Source organism: Melozone crissalis, unplaced genomic scaffold, assembly GCF_028551555.1.
Source record: "Melozone crissalis strain CALT ecotype California unplaced genomic scaffold, PUWL_Pcris_2 ptg000057l_1, whole genome shotgun sequence".
Classification (NCBI taxonomy): Eukaryota; Metazoa; Chordata; class Aves; order Passeriformes; family Passerellidae; genus Melozone; species Melozone crissalis.
The window spans coordinates 10,904,464-10,924,973 of record NW_026535835.1 but is presented as its reverse complement, the minus strand read 5'-3'; the positions used below and the strand labels follow the sequence as shown (position 1 = coordinate 10,924,973).

Genomic DNA, 20,510 nt, shown 5'->3' with positions numbered 1-20,510 from the left:
GAACCTCAAGATGTGATCCAGGCAGAAGAAAATGTAGTTTTAAAGGGTTACAGAAATAATGGCTTCTGTGTAGGGTTCACATGGCTGCCACACTGACTTGATTTTAGAGCGTTGGCCGTGAACCAAAAATGGAGCTGAGGCTGCTGATTCTTGTAGCTGTGTGTTGAGCCTGGGCTGAGGCTGGGGGAGGTGTGACTGTGGCTGTCCCTTTTTTAGGCTGAGAGGCCTGACACCATGCTGGGGGTGGTGTGTGGGGCCCTGCACGTGGCTGACGTGAGCTTCCGAAACAGCGTCTCCAACTTCCTGCACTCCCTGGAAAGGTGAGAGGCCGAGCTGCTCTCCAGGAATCCCTGCTGCTCTACAGGTTCTGTTCAGTGCAGCCCAGCAATGCTCAGGGGCTGTTATCTGCTGGCTGCTGCCTGGCCCCAGGGAGCTCTTTATCTGCTGGGAAAACTGGCAGGTATCTGCATCTGCAAACATCCCCTGCTGGCCGCACAGATTGCTTTGGTTTCTAGCAGGAGCTCCAGGAAATGGCTCAGAAACACCGAGTTCTTGCTCTGTGTGCTGCTAGGGCAGCATTAGGGAGTCTGGAATCACCCAGGAGTGGATGGAAAGGAGAGCAAAGCTGCCCTGTGTGGCTGGAGGGACTTGGCTTGACTTGGTCAAACTGATTCGCGTCTCTCCTAAGAAGAGGCTCTATAAAAACCTACTCCCATCTCTCTGCCAGTGTTTCCTAAAGCCTTGCATGCATCTCTGAAGCTCTTTGGACCCCTGGTAGTCATTGGGTGGCTTGTGGAAGATCAGTTTTGTTTTGTCCTTCCCTTTCCAGGGGCCAGGTCCTCCCTGCTCACACTCTGCTCAACACGGTGGACGTGGAGCTCATCTACGAGGGACGGAAATACGTGCTGAAGGTACAGAGTGGGACCCATCCCCTGCCTGGGCTGCACATGGCCCCCTGTGCTGCTCTGGCCTCCTCTTTGCACACATCTGTGCAGGGAGTTTTGTCTGAGCAGGGCTGATTTTCCCTGCTTTAGTGGGTGAGGAAATCAGCAGGACAGCACCCCTCGCATCGCCCCATTTCAATGTCTGTAAACATTTCAGCCTCTTGCTCTGAGCAGGGTGAAATTTGCTTTGTTACAGGCAAAGGCTACTACAAAGTAGTTTTGTTTTGGTTGAGCAAAACTTCCAGCTGATTTTTCTGAATGTGTAGGTCTGCTCTGCTGGGGTTTTGACACAGCAACGTGACAGAATTTGCAGCAATTTCTCCCCACGGTGTTGCTTTTTTTGCTACATGCAAAAGCCTCATGTTGCAAAACCGAACAAACATATGAAAGTTAGGAAATATTAGACTTAAGGTTGCCTGTGCAATCCTCTTTAGCTTACTGGGGCAAATTTGTGTTGGTGAAGTTTTTAATGGCAAGGCCATAGGCTGGTTTTTTGCAGCAGTGAGAATTCTGCACCTCCCTGGATTTATCTTTGGTGAGGAATAGAAGCATTGAACAGCAGCTGAAGTGTTCTTTAAAGGATTTACCCAGCTTCAAATAGCAGCTCTGGGGCAGAGACTGGGATAGGATCCCTTTCTCAGGGAGAACACTTGTTGCTGTGGGACAATCTCTCATTTTCCTCCCAAATTATTTCCTCCATTATGCAGTGTAAGTGCACAACTGTACCTTGTAAGGAGATAAGGGTGAGCAAATCGTGATTGCACAACCAAACCTCAACCTTCAGTGCAGAAGTGTGAGAGGATTAAATCAGCATTCATGGACAGCACTAGTCCTGGCATCTCTTGGCTGCTGTGTCACAGAATCCCAGACTGGTTTGGGTTGGCCCTTGTGAAAAGCCTCTCCATTTTTCTTGTGGGCTTTTGGAAGGCCACATTTAAACCTCCCCAGAATTTCTCTTCTCCAGGCTGAACAATCCCAATTCTCTGAGCCCCGAGCTGCTCCATCCCTCTGCTCAGCCCGCTTCCTTGCCTTTGTGACCCCAATTTTTTCACACAACGTCAAACCCCTCCGTTCCTCTTCATCAATTCCCGCTATTGCAGCACTTGGAGAACTCTGTGCTGTGGCAGGCAAGACCCTCAGTGCTGTGCTCAGTTCCCCGGGTAATTCCCACCCTTGTGGCTTGGCAGGTGACCAGGCAGTCTCCCAACTGCTACGTGGTGATCATGAACAGCTCCTGCGTGGAGGTGGACGTGCACCGCCTGAGCGACGGCGGGCTGCTGCTCTCCTACGACGGCAGCAGCTACACCACCTACATGAAGGAGGAAGTGGACAGGTAGCAGCTCCATCTTTAGCATGTACACTGCTAATGTGAGGTGCAGTTTGTGACTTCATGCTTCCCAAAAGGTCAGCTGGGAGGGGAGTTCTCTCCTAGGAGGAGTTTACTGGGTGCGCTGCGGGTGAGTTTTGAGACAGAGCAGATCTTGGCTGCTGTTAGAAGAAGGATCTGGCTGTGCACCGAGTGGAGTCCATATTCCTCTGCTTTGTCCTTAAAAGTGACTTTTGAGATTATAAAACCCAAAAAAACAGAACCTGAAGATCTTTAAAATTCTTGTAATTCCATGGCCGCTTCAGAAATAAAGACAAATTTCAGTGCATGCCCTCAAAATTCCCTGCAAGGATCAGAGCAGTAAGGGCAGTAAAGGGTATCCCCAGGTCTGGAATGTGAACTCTGCCCCCTCTGCTGTGTTATCTTCTGGGAAGAGTAATGGATCTGCTCAGGAGGACAGGGAATTTGGGTAACTCTTGGTTTGCAATCTCCACCTCTCCGTTGGCTGAGGTGTTTTCCCGTAGTTTTGTTTCAAAGTAGAACAGGGAAAGGCAGAGTGGATTTTCCCTTTCCCACACCTTCCCCATGGAATTCTGTCCCTCCCCAGGGAATTCTGTCGTGCTGATGTGTCCTGCTGTCCCCCAGGTACCGCATCACCATTGGGAACAAGACCTGTGTGTTTGAGAAGGAGAACGATCCCTCCATCCTGCGCTCCCCCTCCGCGGGGAAGCTGATCCAGTATGTGGTGGAGGATGGGGGACACGTGTTTGCAGGCCAGTGCTTTGCAGAAATTGAGGTAAAACTCCCAGAGAACTGGTTTGGACCAGGGGAGGGGTGTTGGATGCTCTGGGACTGGGATTCGAGCATGAGGGATCATTCACAGTGTTTAATTTACAAATTTTAACCTGAATACAGGTTAGAGTGATGGGGTGGGGAAGAAATTAAACAGCAGAAATTTGAGTGTTGATGACTCTACACCAAGTGATGAGCAAAATTTCCCCAAAAATCCTGAGATTGTCACCTTCCTGAGATTCCAAGGGAAGGTGGGATCCATTCCCAGCTGAGGTGAATGTACAGTGACACAAGTACAAGGTGAACTTGTACTGCTGACACAGAGTTGTGTGCCAGGATGAGGTAACAAACTTTATCCTGGTTAGCTGATCATTTATCAGGTTGATCCCAGAAGTTAATAAGTGCCACTCCTCCCTTCTCCCTAGGAAGTTACTTAACTCTTACTGAGGAGGAGGAGGAGGATGAGCAGTTTCTGCATCACGATGAGGAAAGCACAAGCGGCTGTGTAGGAGTGTGTGGCTCAAAACAGATTTGAGGGAGGGGAAGGTGTGTGATGACAGAGGGGCAATTAAACCAGCTGGGGACAATGTGTAGGAGAAGAATATCAAGACAGAGATGCAGCTATTTTATGTAAGTGCTTTTGCACTGCAACAGGTCATGGGTAAGAAGGCACCACCCACACAATCCCTGTGGTGTAGAGCAGAGCAAGGGTAAAACCAAGCTGGCTCCCCCATGCCCAACCCCTCTGCTCCAAAGGCAGCAGCTCTTGATCTAGGGAAGCATTTCTGTCTGGGAAGAGCTGTCTGAGAGCTCTAGAAAGTGATCCTGCTTCCCTCTGCTTGAAGTGAAGATGTGGCTGCAGCCTTTGAGAGGAGCCTTTGGAACGCAGCAGAAAATTGTCTGCCTTGTTCATTGTGCTGAGTGTGGGACCTTCCTGAGTGCCCTGTTGGTTCAGGCAGCGTGAGCAGTGCCATTCCTGAAGCTCCTGCTGCACTATTTTGTGGCCAGTTATTTTGTTCTCCCATTCACTTCAGTGTCTGGGGTTTGTTCCCAACATCTTGTGAGTTTTGGGCACACCTGAGTACAGCTCTGTCTGGGGTGGGACACTGCCTGCTGCCCCCCAAAACCAGAGCCATTTTGGGGCACAGGGGGATGGATGTGTAACCTGTTTCCTTGCTACAGGTGATGAAAATGGTGATGACCATAACAGCAGGGGAGTCAGGCTGCATCCACTATGTCAAACGCCCGGGGGCAGTCCTGGACCCAGGCTGTGTGATTGCCAAGCTGCAGCTGGATGATCCCAGCAGGGTTCAGCAGGTGAGGAGTTGCAGAAGGCGCAGATTTTGTGGGGTTTTAATGAGGGAGTAATGTTGGGAGCGGTACAGGATGTTCCAGTGAGCCAGTTTCCCATTTGTGCACTGGAATTGTCACTTCACCGTTTATTTGTCTCAGATGAGGACTGGCACTGAGATTTTTCTCTCCCTCTCTGATTCAGGCCAAACTTATCCACCATTCCTGCTCTCTGCTTACCTCAGCACTGTTGTGGGGTTGTACCTCTCAACCCAGTGCATTTCCCACTCTGGGAATCCTTGCAGGTTAACCCTTGGCTCCAGCTGAGGGTGGCTGGCTGTTCCCAGGGCTGGTGGCCCACAGGAGGCTCAGTGAGGCTGTTCCCCATTGCAGGCTGAGCTGCACACAGGAACCCTGCCCCAGATCCAGAGCACAGCCCTGCGGGGTGAGAAGCTCCACCGCATCTTCCACTACGTGCTGGACAACCTGGTGAACGTGATGAATGGCTACTGCCTGCCAGAGCCCTTCTTCAGCAGCAAGGTACTGGGGCCTCTCTTCCAGAGCCTAAACAGCCTTCTTGCAGCTCAGGGAAGGGCTGGGCAATTTTCCTGCCACAGGGGAGGGGATGTTGGACATCACTCCTCTCCTTTTTCCTCTTGTTGTTGTTTTTTCTGTTCTTCATTCTTGCCTTCACTGCCTTGTCTGTCTCCAGGTGAAGGGCTGGGTTGAGAGGTTGATGAAGACCCTGAGGGATCCCTCTTTGCCCCTGCTGGAGCTCCAGGACATCATGACCAGCGTTTCTGGGAGGATCCCACCCAACGTGGAGAAGTCCATCAAGAAGGAGATGGCGCAGTATGCCAGCAACATCACCTCGGTGCTCTGCCAGTTCCCCAGCCAGCAGGTGAGCAGCCGCCTTCCTGGAGGGGGAAAATTGCTTTGTGTTGGGGCAGAGAGAGAGAAGGTTCCTTTGAATGACATGGAGGTTAACTGGACCTGAAAGGTGTGTTCGAACAGGGGGTGCTGATGGTGGAAGGTCCTTACCTGTGTCACTGCAAGGCTGTCTCTTTACCTGTGCTGCAGGGTCCGTGCTCCCTGCTCAGCGTGGCTTCAACCAGGCACACTGCTGGGAGCACTTTAATCTTATCAGTGGCCCTGTGGGCATGGTACATGTGCAGTTTGTAGTGCCAGTGGATCCTCAAAATAGGATGATTTTGAGGGAGGATGGGATGATTTGCCAAGGGAGGCCGGGTAGGATTTCTCCACGGTATGATACGCTGCATTGATTTTTGTATCGCTGGCACATCTTGATCTTCCTTTGCTGGAGTCTGCTGGGGCTCTGCTGTGTATCTGCTGGTTGTCCAGCCCACTGAGGCTTTTCCCTGTGCTTTTTCCCCATGTCCCTTTCCCTCTCAGATTGCCAACATCCTGGACAGCCACGCGGCCACGCTGAACCGCAAGTCGGAGCGCGAGGTTTTCTTCATGAACACGCAGAGCATCGTGCAGCTGGTGCAGAGGTGAGCCCTGCCAGGCTGTCCTGCAGAGCAGCAGCCCCCCAGCAGCCCTGGCAGGGGCTGGCTGTGCCTGCAGCTCGCTCAGGGCTGCCTTGGTGCCCCTGCAGGTACCGCAGTGGCATTCGGGGCCACATGAAGGCCGTGGTGATGGATCTGCTCCGGCAGTACCTCAAGGTGGAGACTCAGTTCCAGCACGGTGAGTTCCTGAGTTTGGTCCTGCAAAGTCCCATGTGGGCCCTTTGGGGAAGGTTTGCCCTCATCTTGTGCTGAGGTGAGGTGCACAGGATTGGTTTTGGGGTCTCCCTGGGTTTTGTGGAGGAGATTCTGCCCCAAAGCTCAGCTGAAGCTGAGAGGTGAAATCAATGCCTTGCACTGCTGGATCCAGGCACAAGATGGCAATGGAGCCCTGGCTAATTCAAGGCTCTGGCTCTTACAGGTAGTTCAGATTCCACTCTTTTGTCCTGCTCCATTACCTGCCCTGGCCTAATGGTACTGCAGATTCATTTCCACTTCAATTTGCTGGCAGCAGAGGATGGTGCAAGGCTTTTTGCTGTTATTTCATTTTGGTTGTCATTTGAATGAAAGTCTGAGCTCCCTATTCCTCTCTCAGAATTGCTCACAAAGGAGGCATTTGGTGTCGGAGCTGTTTATTAAGAGTGGGATGTTAGAATTAAAGTTTGCAGTAGGTGATGGTGGGAATGATTCCTTCCCAGATTGATTGTGTGGACCACAGAGAAACACAGAATGGTCTGGCTTGGAAGGGACTTTAAAGCGCATCTCATTCCACCCCTACCATGGGCAGGGACAACTTCCACTGTCCCAGCTGCTCCCAGCCCTGTCCAGCCTGGCCTTGGGCACTGCCAGGGATCCAGGGGCAGCCACAGCTGCTCTGGGCACCTGTGCCAGGGCCTCAGCACCCTCACAGGCAGGATTTTTTTCTAATACCCAACCTAACCCTGCTCCCTGTCAGTGTGAAGCCATTCCCACTTGTCCTGTCACTCCATCCCTTGTAAATAGTCTCTCTCCATTGTCAGCTCCCTTCAAGCCAAGCAGATCCTCAAAAAACACACTTAGAAAAAGACAGACACATCTGGTAACTTGCAATCCTTGCCACGGAGGTGTGAGGGCTGGAAAAGCAATGTGCATTTCTGCTGCAGGTCACTATGACAAGTGTGTCTTCACCCTTCGTGAGGAGAACAAGAGTGACATGAACGCCGTGCTCAACTACATCTTCTCCCACGCCCAGGTCACCAAGAAGAACCTGCTGGTCACCATGCTCATTGTAAGGGCCTGCTGTCTGCTTTCTCTCTGTCTTTCTCTCTCTTTCTCTCTTTCTCTCTCTGTCTTTTTTTCCCTCTTTCTTTTTCCCTCTTTCTTTTTCCCTCTTTCTTTTTCCTCTCTTTTTGTCTTTTATTTTACAACCATATTGTGGTCCGTTACTGCCCAAAATACATCCAAATTAGCCATCCACGAAATAACTCTCCAAAGCAAGAAAAGTGTCATAGTTTCCTAGACCCAAGCTGGGTTTCTCAAATTCTCATTTGCAAGATGTAAGGATGGTGGTGTTCTTTCTTCCTGGCCCTCCTTTTCCCCCTTTTTCCCCCTTTCCCTCTTTGGTGTGTGGTGTGATTGTAAGTAACGCTTGCCTTAAGAATCTCATTATTTGAACACGGAGCCATATTTCCTCTGAGAATTCTGGAGTAGCTTTGAGCTGGGGCTGTTCATTTCTCAAGTAATCACGCTGGCGTGATGGAGAGAGAAAATGGCAGCTGTTCACAGCTCAGGCCTTCAATTTTCTTCAGAGTCCAGTCACTCAAGTGTGTAATTACACGGGGGTGCGGGCGAGGCGTTAGCCCCTGTCAGGGAGCTGGGCTCAGGCTCTGCTGCTGCCTTTGCCAATCAGTGCAGGCACAGCCAGCCCTGCCTTTGGCTTCTTGTTGTCATCCTGAGCGGCCCTTGCTGGAGCAGGACTGGAGCTTTCAGTGTTTGTCACTGGTGTGGCCGTGCCTCGCTGGCTCTGGTGTGTGAGGGGCGTTGGGGAGGCCTCAGAGACCCTCCCTTGTCCCTTGCTCTTGGGGCATTCCTCACACCATCACTGCCTGCTAGTTCTGCTCAAATAAAGGCCAGCTGGAGCCAGAATCACCAGGGAGACCTTGGTGGAGGAGCCACTCCTGGTTATCCAAATCCACAGTGCTGCCTCGCTGGGGCACAGGGATTTCCCTCTGCAGTGGGAGCAGGGGCTCAGGAGGGACACCATGGTCCCCCTTGGCACAGCTGGGTGTCCCTGAGCTTCCAGGCTCCCCTTCAACCAAAAGGCCATCACTCCTCTCCCAGCTCGTGGCTCCAAATGTGCTGTGGTGTGTTTGGTGTGACCAGGGTGACCCCTGTGGTGTTTTTGGGGCCCAGGCTGTTGGTGTGTTTGATGTGATCACAGTGACACCAATTTGGGGTGACCATGGTGGCAACTGTGACCATGGTGACAGTTGTTCTGTGTTTGGTGTGACCCCTGTGGTGTTTTTGGGGCCCAGGCTGTCAGTGTGTTTGATGTGATCACAGTGACACCAATTTGGGGTGACCATGGTGACCCTGTGGTGTTTTTGGGGCCCAGGCTGTTGGTGTGTTTGATGTGATCACAGTGACACCAATTTGGGGTGACCATGGTGACCCTGTGGTGTTTTTGGGGCCCAGGCTGTCGGTGTGTTTGATGTGATCACAGTGACACCAATTTGGGGTGACCATGGTGACCCTGTGGTGTTTTTGGGGCCCAGGCTGTCGGTGTGTTTGATGTGATCACAGTGACACCAATTTGGGGTGACCATGGTGACCCTGTGGTGTTTTTGGGGCCCAGGCTGTCGATGTGTTTGATGTGATCACAGTGACACCAATTTGGGGTGACCATGGTGACCCTGTGGTGTTTTTGGGGCCCAGGCTGTTGGTGTGTTTGATGTGATCACAGTGACACCAATTTGGGGTGACCATGGTGACCCTGTGGTGTTTTCGGGGCCCAGGCTGTCGGTGTGTTTGATGTGATCACAGTGACACCAATTTGGGGTGACCATGGTGACCCTGTGGTGTTTTCGGGGCCCAGGCTGTCGGTGTGTTTGGGCCAGGGCAGCCTGGCTGCCCGTGGGGCTGTTATTGATGGATCCAGGAGCCCGTTATTAACCAGGGACTCTGAGGATGCCTCAGTAATGCTGTTGTGCTGCCATCACTCACCTTTTCTAGCCAGCAGGCACTGCAGGCAGGGTGGGAACGGCTTCATCCTTCATACATCTGTTGAAATGTGGTGTGATTTGTTGTTGTGTGTTCATTTTCTGTGCTTAGCTTATGCACACCCTGGCCTGAGCAGGATGCAGTGGCTGCTGCCATGGCAGGGTCCCCTGTCCTGGGGGATTTCTGCTCCCTGGAGCAACATCAGGAGTTTGTGTTTCAAACCCAGCAGTTCTGTGCTCCTCTGTAGGACTTCTGTATTATTTGGCTTTGCTTTTTAATTCATTTTCCCTGGCAGGTTTGTCAATCCCACCTGCTGCACGGAGGTTTCCCCTTATCCTTTTCTATTCCCTGGCTCTTCAGATGGCCTGTTCTGGTCTGTGGGTGTTCAAGATCTCTTTAAACTTTTAGGCCTCAGCTCTTTCTCATGGCAAATCCCTGTTTCATCTCACATTTCCCTGCTATGATTAATTTATCAAGACAAGCTGTTAAGTGCTGTGTGGAAGAATCACGTTAGAGGCTTCGGGGTGGGAGGGGAGAAGCTCACAAGAAGTGTTGAAGACTGTGGGATTATTCATGGGAATTGAAACTATTTTTGGAAGGAAATCTCTACTGCTGGCATTTTTTTGAATGGATGAATTCAGGGGAGTTTTGGAACAGCATTAACACTGGAAGTTTGTGCTCTTCAGTTTTGTTGTTTTATCCAGCCAGTTTAGGCAGCAAGGAAAGCTTGTGGATTTGCTCAGATCCAGGATTCTCTGGTTAGAACGAATGTTATGGAGCCAGTCCAGTACCGTGGCAGGAAATACAGAACATTATTCATGGGTTTAGTTAGCTTTGCTTAGCCTTGTCAGAGGAGTGACAGATCCTTTTTGTGGTGTTGGCTGAAGCTGCACAAAGCCTGGGTGGTTTGTGGCTGTGGACTTGTGGGGACTTCTGATGTTTGAGGTGTTTTTAGGTGGGTGTCAGGAGGTTCTGTGGTGGTGTATAACTCTGGTCACCCTTCATGGGGAAGGCTTGCTGACCTTTACATGTTCCACAAGGTGCCTGGCTACAGTTTAAGCTCTTTGAATTTTGCATTTTTACCAGAAGGAGAAACTTCTGGTACAAACCTGAAACTGGGTAATGGGAAAAGGTTTCCTGAGTCTCTCTGAGAAGTCAGCATTTCTCATGTGTTTGGGTGCTGCAAATAGGAGAATGGAAGATGGTGCCTGTCCCTTCTTTCACCTTTTATTTATGTGTGTGAAATTGCTGAATGCTGAATATTTGTGTCCTTGTCAGCGCAGAATTGCAGGATAATTCAGGTCGGGACTGCTGGGGATGCTGTGTCCAGCCTGAGTGTGTGTTTGCAGGTTCACACTCCTTTGGGGGGAGCACAGCCGATGTTTCCCCCCTCTCCAAGCACTTCTCCTTGTCTGTGTTGCCAGGACCAGCTGTGTGGCCGTGACCCCACGCTGACAGACGAGCTGATCAATATCCTGACAGAGCTGACCCAGCTCAGCAAGACGACCAACGCCAAGGTGGCGCTGAGGGCGCGGCAGGTGAGGCTCTGCCCAGGTGTGACGGGGTTCGGGGGGTCTGAGGGTGAGGGGAGAGACGAGGATCTGACTCCGTGCTTCAGAAGGCTGGTTTATTCTTTTATGGTATATATTATATTAAAACTGCACTAAAAGAATAGAAGAAAAAGTTTCATCAGAAGGCCAGCTAAGAATAGAATAGAAAAGAATGAAAGAATGAATAACAAAGGTTTGTGGCTCGGACAGAGAGCTGAGCCAGCTGGCTGTGATTGGCCATTAATGAGAAACAACCACGAGAGACCAATCACAGATGCACCTGTTGCATTCCACAGAAGCAGATAATCAATGTTTACATTTTGTTCCTGAGGCCTCTCAGCTTCTCAGGAGGAAAAATCCCAAGGAAAGGATTTTTCATAAAAGTTGTCTGTGACACCCAGGCTGCTCCTGCCTGCAGCTCAGCCTTGGGACACCCACAGCTCCTGGTGCTTGTTTTGGTCACTGTGCACATGGGGACAGTAGGTTCCTGTGAGCAGCACTTGGACAGTGAAGCTAATTAACAGTGATTAACTGTGGTGCATTCCCAATCACTGTCATACTTAAATTCAACACGCGTTCCTTTGTCCCTGCTCCTCCAAAAAAAAGTTTTGTGTGGCTCACGCAGGGGTTAGCTGTGAGTGGCCCATGGTTTGTGTGATGGAGGAGGTGGGAATGTGTGGCCACTGTGGTGTTTGGTGGTTCTGTCATCTGCACACCTGACCAGCCCAGGCTGCCTGGATTGTGCAGAACAGCGTGGCTGGAGCTGGAACTCCTGGTCCCTCAGCTGTGGATCCATGTGTGCAGAGAGCAGGGAGAGCCATTTGCACAAGAACCAGCTGTTCTTTGCAGCTGCTGAGGAATTGCCACAAAGAATTATGCTGCCCTTTTGCAGGACTTCTCCCATCTCGGAGTTGGGCTTTGTCAGTTTTGTTCTAACCTGGAAATAACTGGAAAAACTCTGGATGCTGTAAATTCCTGCAGAACTGATTTGAATGTCACACAGGCACCCAGATATTGTTGTGAGCCTCCTCCTCAGCAGTTCATTGAACCTCCCTGTGTTGCCAGGAGGGGCTGAGAGGTTCCCTGACCCCAGAGTGTGGTCACTGCTCTCACTGCACCCTCCCCATCTCCAGCCTAAAGCAGGAAAGCTCACACTTGGGGGGGTCTCTCCTTTTATTTCAAAGCTTGGCTGTTGAAGATGAGCAGGGTGTTTGAAGCTGCTCAGTGACCTCGTGTTTCCTCCGGGATTGTGCTTGTGTCCTTGAACCTCCCCACAGCAGCTGGGGATGGAGCTGCAGCCCTGGTGCTGCTCTCCCGCTTCGTTTTCCCTGCAGGCTGCTCCCATTTCCTGCCTCTGCCTCCTTCACCTGGGGCATTGGGTGCCTGGCACTGTGGCTGTTCCCTCCCCTGCCCAGGAGCAGAGCCTGGGTGCCCCCAGAGCTGCTGCCCACCGGCTCTGCCTCCCCGTGAGCAGCTGGGCAGCCCTGGCAGCTCTGCCCTGCTCAATGCCATGCTCTGATGGGCCTTGATTGGAGCTGTGCCCTGGGGAATTGCCAGTGACACCAACAGCGGGCGCACAAATGAGCTGGGGAGGGGAGAGGGCACAGGATGCCTCCCCAGGGATGGAGCAGCCTGCTGGCCCTGCGTGTTCGCTTCCCCTGACCCTGCCTGTGTTTCCCCAGGTGCTCATTGCCTCCCACCTGCCCTCCTACGAGCTGCGCCACAACCAGGTGGAGTCCATCTTCCTGTCTGCCATCGACATGTACGGCCACCAGTTCTGCATTGAGAACCTGCAGGTACCCCAGCCCCTCTCCTGGGCTGCCTTCCCACTGACCTTCACACCCCTCTGCTGTCCAGCTTTGCCCTGGGTTTTGTTTTTGTCCCTGTGCCTGGTGCCAGTTGTGCACCTTCCTGCCAGGGCAGAGGTGCTGGTTCCTCCTCTGGGCACACGAGGGGATGGATGGAGCTGTGCCAGGGGAGCTCCAGGCTGGGCATTAGGGAAAGGTTCTTCCCCAGAACAGAGGGAGCTGGCGCTGCCCAGGCTCCCCGGGGAATGGGCACAGCCCCAGAGCTCCAGGGCAGCTGGATGAGCTCCTCTCACATGGTTCTGGTTTCAGTCCTGTGAGGAGCACGGAGCTGGACTCAGTGACCCCTTCCAACTTCAGCTTTTCTGTGGTTTGATATAAAAAAGTCATAATCCTTGATGAACAACAAGAAAAGCTTAGCAGTCAAAACTACCCAAGCTTGATCTCGGGTTTTTCCCTTTCTGCCTGATCCTGGTTGCAAGACACTCTTTTAAACCTCTGCTTAATGTGATCTCCCCTAGAAACTCATTTTGTCTGAGACATCCATCTTTGATGTGCTTCCCAACTTCTTCTACCACAGTAACCAGGTGGTGAGAATGGCAGCTTTGGAGGTGAGTTTATTCCCATTGAAAAAAAAAAAATCATATTTTAATTTTCCTGTGGATTTGGTTTATATTGAGCACTGTCTGCGACTGTTTTGAGCCAACCTGCAAGATCTAAGAGGGCTGTAGGCTGTGTGAGAATGGGTATGCTTAGAATTAATGTTAACAGCATTAACGTTGATAATGAGTAAAATCTCAAATTCAGGTTATGTTTGTGTGAAGACTGAGGTTAGAATTAATGTTAACAGCATTAACACTGATAATTGAGTGAAATTAAAAATCAAGTTAAGTTTGTGTGAAGACTGAGGTGCTTGAAGGCAGAAGGTGAAGCTGCAGCCCGAGCACAGGATCATAACCCTGATGGTTCTGCCTTTCTCAAAGAACAAACTCTGGTTGGAGTTTATCCAGGTGCTCCTTTGCAGGGATGTGTTTGTTCTGGACCCTCCGGGGGTGTCTGATGGCTCTGTGTCCCTGCCAGGTGTACGTGAGGAGAGCCTACATTGCCTACGAGCTGAACAGCGTGCAGCACCGCCAGCTGAAGGACAACACCTGCGTGGTGGAGTTCCAGTTCATGCTGCCCACCTCCCACCCCAACAGGTCAGACTGCCCCGGCAGGGGGCTTTGGGGAAAGGGGCTTCATTTCACTGGGGTGGTTTTCATGAGTTTTCTGGTTTTTAGCTGCAGCTTGGGTTGGATGTGGTCTCTGGAATGGCAGTTCTGGCTGAATCCAGAGCCTTCCAAAAGGTGCAGTTCCCGACAGAATGATCAATTAATCGGAATTTTAATACAGAGCAGTCAAACAGTCCCTGTCCCCCTCCTGCCAGCCCTTTCTGACTGCTTGTGTGGCTCTGCTCCTTCCTGCCTTGGCTGCATAGGGTGACATCTTCTGTAGCACAGGATTCTTTGATGGAGCAGACCAAGATCAGAGTTTTATACAAAATAAAACTCTGATTTATGTGGGGTTGGCACACTTTGATTTTCAGTTTTGCATTCCTTGTGACTACCACCAAAAACAACCAAAAGCAACCAAAAACAACCAAAAGCAACCAAAAGCGTGATGGTTTGGGCTACATAACAATGATGGATAGGGGCACTTACCTTGCTGCCACCTCCCGGAGGGGAGAGTGGCATCTCCAGTTCAAAAAAGCAAACCTGATTATCAGAACTTGCAGCACCATTGGATTGGAGTGGTTTGGCTTGGAAGGACCTTACAGCTCATGTTATTCCAAGGGCAGCTGGCCCTGGAGCAGGTTGTTCTGGCTGTCTGTGGCTCTGCCCATCCCAGCGTTCTCCAGGAGGGTTGGAGCTGTCCCTGGAGCAGGTTGTTCTGGCTGTCTCTGGGCTCAGCCCATCCCAGCTTTCCCCAGGAGGGTTGGAGCTGCACTGGAGCAGGTTGTTCTGGCTGTCTGTGGCTCTGCCCATCCCAGCTTTCCCCAGGAGGGTTGGAGCTGTCCCTGGAGCAGGTTATTGTGGTGTCTGTGGCTCTGCCCATCCCAGCGTTCTCCAGGAGGGTTGGAGCTGCACTGGAGCAGGTTGTTCTGGCTGTCTCTGGGCTCAGCCCATCCCCTCTTTCCCCCGAGGGTGGGAGCTGTCTGTGCTGTCCCTGCTGGCTCCCAGGTCGCAGTGAGTCCCCGCAGCCACCGGGTGCCACTGTTGGTCCGTGCCGGGCCCCTCCTGCCTCCTTTGTTCCCCACATCTCTGCCCTGCTCTGGTTTTTGGTGGGCTCTGGTCTCGTTGCTTTGGAACCCATCAGGAGTTGTTAGGGAATGGTTTTCATGCTCTGCTCTGCTGGGGATCAATGGCTGTCCCCAGGCAGCCCCAGCCTCTCCTGCTGCCAGTGGGACATGTGCTGGGCTCATCTGTGTCCCTGCATTTCTGGAATGTTTGTACATAATTGCAGGCTATTCTTAGTGCCCCTTTATCATGCTCTTTTTCTCCCCTTCCATTTCTCTCTGCTGGCCTCCGTTGCCTTTGCTGCTCTGGGCACAGCCTGGATCAGACAGGGCAGCTGGCAGAGGGGAGATGTTCCTTCCCTCCTCCAGGAGCAGCTCCTTGGCCTGAAATCTCCTCTGCCCTTACTCTGGCTTGGCTGGGGCAGGTTCTGAGCTCAGCTCAGGCTCTGCGAGGTGGAGAAGGCTCCATGCATGGTCCTTGTGCAGGGGAGGCAGGCTCAGGGGCAGGATCAGCTCCTCTCCAGCTGCCAGGGATGAATTTGGCCCCTGGGCAGCTCCTTGCCCTCCTCTGGGGTGGCTGCAGGTGCCCAGGGGCTGATGGTGGCACAGGGGCTCTGAAGCCACACCTGCTGTTAAACCCAGGACAAGGAAATCTCAAAACCCTGCTTAAATCTTGTTTGTTGTTCTTGACCATGGTCTGTGCTCCTCATGTGCTTCTCTGTGTCTTTTGTAGCACAGATCCTTAGGCTGAAAAGGCAAAAATGCATCCCAAGGGCAAACCTCAGAGGCAGAATATCCCAGAGTGTCCCTGGAGGCTCTGCAGGGCTGGGGACCCAGAGCAGGTGTAGGGAGCCCTCAGGAGAGCATTCCCTCGGGGAGCTGCTGTTCTATGATGCCACACGTTTTTCAGATATTTGTGATCCCTTTGTGTCAGATATCTGTGAAGCTTTGAGAGCCCCCAAGTTTTACTGAGGCAAACATCCACATAGAGAAAACAGCAATGGTTTCAATTTCTAATTAGGTGTTTAAATTCGTATTTAAATTCTTCATTATTGGTATTTAACCCTGCTCTGCCTTTCCTTAATTGTGGCAGAAGCAATCCCAGTGACTCCCTGTGAGCTGGCTGATCACAGCTCAGGCTTTGTGCTTGTGGCCATGGCAGGATTGCCATCAGCTGCCCACAGGGAGGCAGAGAGGACAGAAAAGCTCTTAATGTGACAAAGTCACAGAGTGCAGCCTGCTCCTGGTGGGTGCTGTGGGCAGAATCTGATTGGGGAATTATTTGTTTAAATTAACACCAGACATCCTCATGCAGGAACAGCAAGGGGAAGTCACAGGGAGGAGAAGAGCTTTTAATGGGAGCCCCAGAGGGCTCTGTGGGTCCAATATCCCAAAAGCCAGGTTGAATATCCCAAAAACCAGGTTAAATATCCCAGAAGCCAGGTTGAATATCCCAAAAGCCGAGTGAGATATCCCAGAAGCCAGGTGAAATATACCAGAAACCAGGTGAAATATCCCAAAAGCCAGGTTGAATATCCCAAAATTCAGGTTAGATATCCCAAAATTCAGGTGAAATATCCCTCATCCCAAACAGGGCATTTTTAAGAACCCCACACTCACATCTAGAGCAGTGTGCAGAGATTTTTTTCCCTGCTGTCATTCTACACTGCTCTACTCCCAAAATGTGAATTTCTGACCCAGTGACAGCATTTTCTGTGGGCTGTTTGCTGGAGCAGCCTCTGGCACCAATCTTTGGATGCCAGGCGTGACCCAGCCGTGGGCTCTGACCCCACCTGGAGCCCCAGAGGGGCACTCGGGGGGTGCCAGGGTCCCCTCCTGGTTGTGAGGGTGGTTTTTGGGGAAAGGAGGAATGGAGGATGGTGCCAGGACACCTGGAGATCCCTGCAGCCCCGAGCTGGGTTTGGTGTTAATGGGGCAGCAGTGATGTGCTGCTGTTCCCTGGCCTTGCCGGCCTCAGGAAGGGCAGAATCCTCCAGCAGAGCAGGGAAGGGGCTGTGCAAGGGGCAGCAGAGTGAATGGAACCAGGATAATTTTATGCAAATTGGACTCGTGCAGCAGATTCAGCTCGGCTGAGTCGCAGAGGGAGCGGAAGAATGAGGGAAGGAAGAGGGAGAGGGAAAAGCCAATCAAAATGTATGGTTGGAGGCATGTTTCACTGCCTTCTGCTGAGATCTGCTGCAGAAATGAGGAAACATAAGAGGAACGGCCCTGGCCAGAGCCTGTGGAATTGCTCTTTCTGCTGTGGCACCGCTGTTAATGACTAAAGTGGGGTATTGAGCCAGCCTGGGCTGGTTCTGCTTTGCTGCCTCATTTCTGAGCTGTGCCCTGTGCTTTGCCCACAGCTGAGCCCTGCGTGGCCATGGGGCAGCTCCCAGAAAAAGGGAAATAAAGGAGGAGGGGGCACAGGGAGCTGAATTCAGGGGTGCAGGAGCAGTGGGGCCAATGGGGCTGGAGATCAGAGCCAGGACAGGAGCATTTCCAGCCCATCCTGGGATCAGAGCAGGCTCTGCAGGACAGGCTGTGAGCCTGGTGCGGCTGGGGGCTCTGGGGGGGCCCTGGCACACAACCAGGGCATGGAAAGGACCTTGAAGATCTTTTATTCCACCTTCCCCTGTGCCAGGAGGTGTCGCAGACATCTTCTCATGAAAAATCCTTTCTTTAGGATTTGTCCTCCTGAGAAGCTGAGAGGCCTCAGGAACAAAATGCAAACATTGATTATCTGCTGCTGTGGAATGCAACAGGTGCATCTGGGATTGGTCTCGTGTGGTTGTTTCTAATTAATGGCCAATCACAGTCAGCTGGCTCAGACAGAGAGTCCAAGACACTTTGTTATCATTCTATTCTATTCTATTCTATTCTATTCTATTCTATTCTATTCTATTCTATTCTATTCTATTCTATTCTATTCTATTCTATTCTATTCTGTCCTGTCCTGTCCTATCCTATCCTATCCTATCCTTAGCTGTCCTTCTGATGAAACCTTTCCTTCTATTCTTTTAGTATAGTTTTAATGTAATATATACCACAAAATAGTAAATCAGCCCTCTGAAGCACGGAGTCAGATCCTGTCTCTTCCCTCATCCTCAGACCCCTGTGAACACGGTCACAAGGGTGCTCCAGGCCCCATCCAAGGTGGACAATTCCAGGGATCCAGGGGCAGCCACAGCTGATTTGGGCACCTCACACCCTCACAAGGAGGAATTTCTCCTGATCCCTCTTTGAAGCTGCTCCCTCTCAGTTTCCGCCCATCCTCCCTGTGCTGTTTCACTGCTGTGGAGAGGCAGGAGAGGCTCCCAGGGCTCCAGGTGCCCCTCTCGAGGCTGAGCTGAACATTTGTTGTGCTGTTTTCTGTCCCTCTCTTTGCTGAAAGCCTTCCAGGGACGGCCGCAGGAGGGTTCCTGCTGGGGTAGGAACTGCCAGTCCTCTCTCCGTGCTATTTTTTCCCACTCAAGTGGATCACATGCAGCTCTGCCACTCCTTGCCAAGCTCAAAAAATAGTCCCAACCCCCTGAGGGCTGGAGGCCAGCTCTGTCCTGACACAGGCTCTGCAGCACAGGGTCTGTCCCCACCATCCCCCAAATTAAACACTTAATATTTAAATACTACTTACTGCTGCTTAATTTAAACAATTTCAATTTAAATACTACTACTAATATAAATATTGTAGCAATAAATACTAATAAATATTGTAATAATAAAGATATTAAATAAATATTATAATAAATATATTAAATATCCCAATAAGAAATAAAAATTATAAATATTATAATAATAAATAGATATTATAATAATTAATATGAATAACGATTATAACAATAAATATATTAAATAAATATAATAATAAATATTGTTATAATGAATACTAATAAATATACTAATATATACTAATAAATACTAATACTAATATAAGTGCTAATTTAAATGCCACTTAATAAATACTTAATACTTAAATACTGCTCTGTGGTACTTATAACAGCTATGGTTTTATGTATTTTTCCCCATATGGTTTAAGTCTATGGGAATTTTTTGTTTCTCAATAATGCACCCAGCACATCCCCTTGCAGTGGAGATGACTCTGCTGTCACCAAACCAGTCTGGGAAAGTTTTCCTCAAATTAGCATTCAGGTTGTTGTTTGGAGCCTTCAGGTTGTTCTTTTTAGCCTTCAGGTTGTTCTTTTACCCTCCAGGTTGTTCTTTTGAGCCTCCAGGTTGTTCTTTTAGCCTCCAGGTTATTGTTTTCAGCCTCCAGGTTGTTCTGTTTGGCCCTGAGTGCTGAGCATCCCCAGTGTTCCATGGTGCTCTGTGTCTCTTTGTCCCTGCCTGGTGGGAGCTGTGCGTGGGCTGCTCTCAGCCTGCAGCTTTGGCACTGAGCATTGGCTGCTTCTCCTGAACCTGTTGCAGTTTCCCTGTGTGAGATGCTGGTTTGTTTTTCTCTTTGTTTTTTTTGCATCTCTGCTGTTTGCTGCTCTGTCAGGGAGTGCAGGCCCTCGCTCTGGGCTTGGAGGGCACCGTGGAAGGTGCACAGGGCTGAGGGTCCCTGGCACATCCCAGGTGTTCTCCTGGGCAATTGCATTGTTTGCATGGCCTGGCTGTGCCCTGTGGGGCAGGGAGGCCCTGGCAGCTCCCCCTGATTTGGGGCAGCCCCTTGGGAAGGTGTTGCTGGTTGTTTGATGATGGTTCTGTGTGATGGCTCTCACTAACCAGTCTGATTAACTGTGCTTGTTTGATTTCAGAGGGAACATCCCCACCCTGAACAGGTACAGTACCCACCATCTTCTCAAATTCCAAATCCACACTAGAAAGGAGCCTAACCCTGAGTGTTTGAGCATGTTTTGTTGTAGTGCCCTTCTCTTTACTTGGGAAACTCTCAGCCATAACTCTTATTTACCTCCCCTTTTCCTCTCCCTTTGTCTAAAACATGTTTTCAGCTTTCCTTTAACAAAAACCCAAAACTTTGCATGCAGCAATCTCTGGAATTAAATCTGCTGTGTTTCTCAGCTCATCTGCAGTGTGTTACACAGCAGAATGCTGTCCTAGGGTCTTTTTTGGCACTGAATTCCCAGGTTTGGGTCCCAGGGTGCCACAGTGACCCCAGGCAGCTCCTCCCAGCCCTCCCTGGTTTCTTGTGCATGGCTTGGGATTTGTCAGGGCTCTTTCACCCCCCTCACACCCCAGATGAATCTACATCTCAAACAGCTGACAGCATGTTTTGTTGTGCTTTGGACACTAATTTTTCCTCCTGTGTCTCAGTTGAGAAGTATTTCTTGTTTTAAATAATAGATGAAAAATGTCTGCTGTCTCTTTGTTCAGTTCCTGTTCTGTGATAGTTTTTGTGTGAGTTGTAAGAATGTACACCAAGGCATGTCCTGAAAAATTCCCCTCTTTCAAAACCTGAATCCCTATTATTTATTGCTGCTTACAAGCCTATTTAGGGAAAAATAGTAAAAATGGGCCTGGAAGTCTCACGGCTCTTAATCAGAGATAAATTGCAGAAACAGAGAGTGACTTTAGGCATGGAGGGCCATTAATCACCCTGCTGATAGTTCAGGCTTGTTGGCACTGTGCTCAGGGCTGGATCTCAGCGGGTTTGGTGTGTGGCAAGGAGGAGATCCCAGCAAGGCTGGGGTGGCTCAGCCAGGTCCTGGTTTCTCACACAGTGAGCAGCCCCTGCACTTCACAGCTCTGAGGCTCCAGAATCCATTCCCTGCCTTTCTTCCCCATCTCCTCCAGTTTTGGCAGCAAAATTAACGTGTCCCCAAGCCCAGGGAGAGCAGGTGAGGTC

General features: G+C 50.7%; 1 protein-coding gene across 2 annotated transcripts in view; it reads left to right on the top strand.

Annotated features, from left to right (window-relative positions):
- ACACA (acetyl-CoA carboxylase alpha) overlaps positions 1 to 20,510 on the top strand; it is a 100,754-nt gene that overhangs the window by 23,286 nt on the left and 56,958 nt on the right. For both annotated transcript variants that reach the window (XM_054287459.1, XM_054287460.1), the window contains 15 exons: positions 217 to 320; positions 830 to 911; positions 2,132 to 2,277; positions 2,917 to 3,067; positions 4,246 to 4,380; positions 4,747 to 4,893; positions 5,066 to 5,254; positions 5,767 to 5,867; positions 5,972 to 6,060; positions 7,022 to 7,146; positions 10,502 to 10,615; positions 12,310 to 12,423; positions 12,954 to 13,043; positions 13,513 to 13,631; positions 19,462 to 19,485. In XM_054287459.1, the coding sequence (XP_054143434.1) occupies positions 217 to 320; positions 830 to 911; positions 2,132 to 2,277; positions 2,917 to 3,067; positions 4,246 to 4,380; positions 4,747 to 4,893; positions 5,066 to 5,254; positions 5,767 to 5,867; positions 5,972 to 6,060; positions 7,022 to 7,146; positions 10,502 to 10,615; positions 12,310 to 12,423; positions 12,954 to 13,043; positions 13,513 to 13,631; positions 19,462 to 19,485 (1,730 nt within the window). The remainder of the gene's footprint in view (positions 1 to 216; positions 321 to 829; positions 912 to 2,131; positions 2,278 to 2,916; positions 3,068 to 4,245; positions 4,381 to 4,746; positions 4,894 to 5,065; positions 5,255 to 5,766; positions 5,868 to 5,971; positions 6,061 to 7,021; positions 7,147 to 10,501; positions 10,616 to 12,309; positions 12,424 to 12,953; positions 13,044 to 13,512; positions 13,632 to 19,461; positions 19,486 to 20,510) is intronic.